At 37.9% G+C, this 3,439-nt stretch overlaps 1 protein-coding gene across 1 annotated transcript; it reads right to left on the reverse strand.

Moving 5' to 3' along the window:
* Nucleotides 1-640: 640 nt before the first annotated feature.
* On the reverse strand, nt 641-2,126 carry LOC117320198 (BTB/POZ domain-containing protein 1-like; the record flags this gene model as incomplete). Its single annotated transcript, XM_033874857.1, has 2 exons — nt 1,460-2,126; nt 641-1,013 (listed from the first exon to the last, which is right to left on the reverse strand). Coding segments are annotated over exons 1-2 (636 nt in total), but the record flags the coding sequence as incomplete, so codon positions are not given.
* Between the last annotated feature and the right edge of the window lie 1,313 nt (nt 2,127-3,439).

The raw sequence follows: 3,439 nt of genomic DNA on the forward strand, positions 1-3,439 counted from the left end.
AGATTCTTTAGCTTCCCCATTGTCGTTTATTAGCAGTGTTTTCATTGGTCAAATGAGAAAAAGCGATATCTTACACTTTTGATAACATATCACCTTTTCTAGAACTTTTCACTTATGAAAAATCAATCTTTTATAGAATTAATAATGTCCGATATTTCACTAGTTAAATATAAAGTAAATAAATGATATCTAACAGTTTTCTTCAGTTATACCAAATACATTCACGAATATGACTAATATTTTGATGTTTTTCACGAGTGTGCATGTATTTATTGGTATTACTGAAGATACTGTTAGATATACTGTTTATTACATTTTATAGTAAAATGTACTGAGGCAGCACAGTCTCTCCCAGAATCCATTGCGGCACCCTGCCAATGGCTTACAAATGTACGCCAAATCGTGACATTATGCATTCTATCTTGCATTGACATTATTTAACAGGAGAGCTATATATAAATCTTATTTCCCACGTTGTCATTTGTAAGCAGTGTTCGGATTGGTCAAATCAGACAAAAGTGATATTTTTACTATATGCTATCAGAAAAAGTGATATTTCACTGCTAAAAAATATCCCTCTTATAGAATGAGTATTTCTTATATTTAAGTGGTCGGTAAAGAATGTAATAAAAAGCATTACCTCAATATTCTGTCGAGAACATTCGGCCTCAGCCCACCTGATGACGGCCTCATACACGCTCTTTTCAGTGATTTTGAGATCGTCCGACTCGGTGACCCTAGTTATACAGTCCAGACAGAGGTCAGTAAAGGTCAACATCTGTAGAATTGCAGTAGCGTTTTCCACTATGAATTGCACGCACACGTCTTGCAGGCTATCTGCCATGACAACGTGCGCCTGTTCCAGAAATGCACATGCTTTATCCGCTGTTAAAGTCTTCGACAGAAATGTCTCACAGAGAGAGACAAGGATGTTGACACAGTACTTTCTGGCCGCATTAAACACTGGTACAACAGTCCTGTCTGTCAGGTCGATTTTGTCTGTGTAGAGGTACCTGTAACACAATGTTAGAAATAATAGGAATAATATTGACGTGTATATGACATGAACCAACTAACATCAGTATGATACAGTATTATGAAGATAAGACCAGGCGTTCCGGAAGACATTGCGCTTTTCAATAATCAATTAAACCTTAATTTAAATCTTAGTCAAAAACTAAATATTCTCAAACCATCGATGAATTAGTCTGCAGTTCTTCCTTTTTGTTAAAACATATTTAGCGTGGTATGGTGGCGTGGTATAAGCTTTGGGTAGTTCTGGCTGTTAATATTTGGTCAAAAGTTATTGGGTTTTTTGGGTTTTTTTTTTTTGTTTTTTATTTGTTTTGTTATGTTTTGGGAGGGTTTGGGGATGGGGATGGGGGTTAAGATTCCAGTCATAGGAAGGCAAGATAATATGATGTTGTACCTTAAAACTAGCAATGAATCTGATTTTTACCTTAAAAGCAACTGGAACGTCTCAGTAGATATATCTGGGATAGTTATCTCCCCTTTCTCGGCCATTGGACCCTCCAGCATGGCGAAGAACACCGGACTTCTGCTAATGAGGACCAGTTTGTGGGCGGATACCCTGCTCTTTTCCTCACCTACTATAAATGTGACGTCACTGCCTATACCAGACGTCAATAAGTGGTCAAAACTTTCGGACAGCGTTTTCCCGACTTGCCAGTCTGATGGAGGTGAATGATCTGGAGTCGTCATTTTTTTCTGTACAACAACAAAACGTGAAGAAAAAAAATAAACATTAAATAACACTTAAGGTATTTATTCATGCTTAAAAAATAAAAGATTAAAAACTCGGGTTTTTGGTTAAAAGTTCCAAACAGTTTACTGTAAATCACTTGTATTTCGCGTGTACTTTATTTCGCGATTTTTTTACTTCAAACATTTTCGCGCAAATACATGGTTTTTCGATCGCTTAGCTATTAGAGTCAATGACTCCTCAAGACTCCTCCTATATTGGCAACTGAGTGTTTGGCCTCCACGTAAAGGTGTTGTTTCATACACGTTATCGCGGTGGATACGAATTCGCGATTGACTTTTCTGAAATAAATCCCACGCTAAAACACCAGGTATGACTTCGCGGATACACAGATAGCTCGATGATACTAGTCGAGTTGTCCTTAATCTATATGCAGTTTAAACAAAACTTCGAAATGCCTTAGCCTAGCACTTTCGGGTTCAGTATCCGAATGTTCAGCAATGATGAGGGAGAGTATACCGATATGAGTAGCTAAGATGGCCGGTCTCGCTGTTTACTGACACTGACGTCTGTTTACCATTCCCCAAAACTATCTCTTGCTATGTCCCAATTCTATCGGACCTAGTCTTGGCAATGCCCGAATTGTCAATATCATTGTAGATATAAGATAATCATGTTGTCAAATTCTATTTATCGAGATAATTATACGTATACGTGTCGGACTTGTCTCTGGTGCGCTAACATTTTCCAAGGCAGACCATCGTTCGAGAGATAGCTAAATTTATCAAGAGTACAGGCTTATAATGATTATTACATAGCCGTGTTGTCCAGTGTTGTCCAGTGCCGTCCAGTGTAGTCCAGTGTTACGGAATAACGGTCTGACTTGATAGTTTACACCCAACCCACCAAATATCCATTGCTTCTGATTACGTTACACTCGTGTAGTGTAACGTAATCAGAAGCCTTGGCTAGCGAAGATGCCAGATTTTACGAGCTGCTAAAACTAACCCTTCAAACAGGCAGCCAATGAGCCAATTAAAGACATATATTGTAAACATATGTAAAAAAGAAATTTCACTCTCACTAAAATTAACTTGGAACCATGTGTTCTGTACTTTCGGTAACCGATGAAATTTTACCATGTTTAAATATCTGACCCAGGTACTCGCCTCGTCTGTCAATACACATGTTGTCTGATCTTCCATGCCACTGTCACATCACATTGTGCGACATATCGGGTACTTAATTCTGGGCGCTAATCAAATGCATAGTATCTAAATGGGACATATACATTTCTAAGCCTTTTAAATATAGCCGTCCACCTTGTTTATACCTACGTACCAACAATTTGTCAGACCACACATTAGATATTATAGCCAGCTGTGGTCAGACTGGCCTTACCGGCCCAATATACAGACGGCGGTAAATGGACAAAAAGTGCATTATCTTCCAATTTTGGACAAAAAGCGCCTTATCTTCCCATTCAAGAGAATTATATTTACGGGTATGTAGATAAATGTGTATAAAGAAATAACTTTTATGTAACTTGAAGCTGAAAGCTGAAATATACCGCTCGGCTGGAGAAATTTTCCCTTTAGCTCGATCGGTTGTAAGCAGGAGGTTTTGAGTTCGATCCCCAGCGAATGCAGTGATTTAAAAAGAAAAAGGCCTATTGTGTTACATATATCTTTTTGTCTTTTTAAAAAATTTTGTGTC

This window comes from Pecten maximus, unplaced genomic scaffold, assembly GCF_902652985.1.
Source record: "Pecten maximus unplaced genomic scaffold, xPecMax1.1, whole genome shotgun sequence".
NCBI lineage: Eukaryota > Metazoa > Mollusca > Bivalvia > Pectinida > Pectinidae > Pecten > Pecten maximus.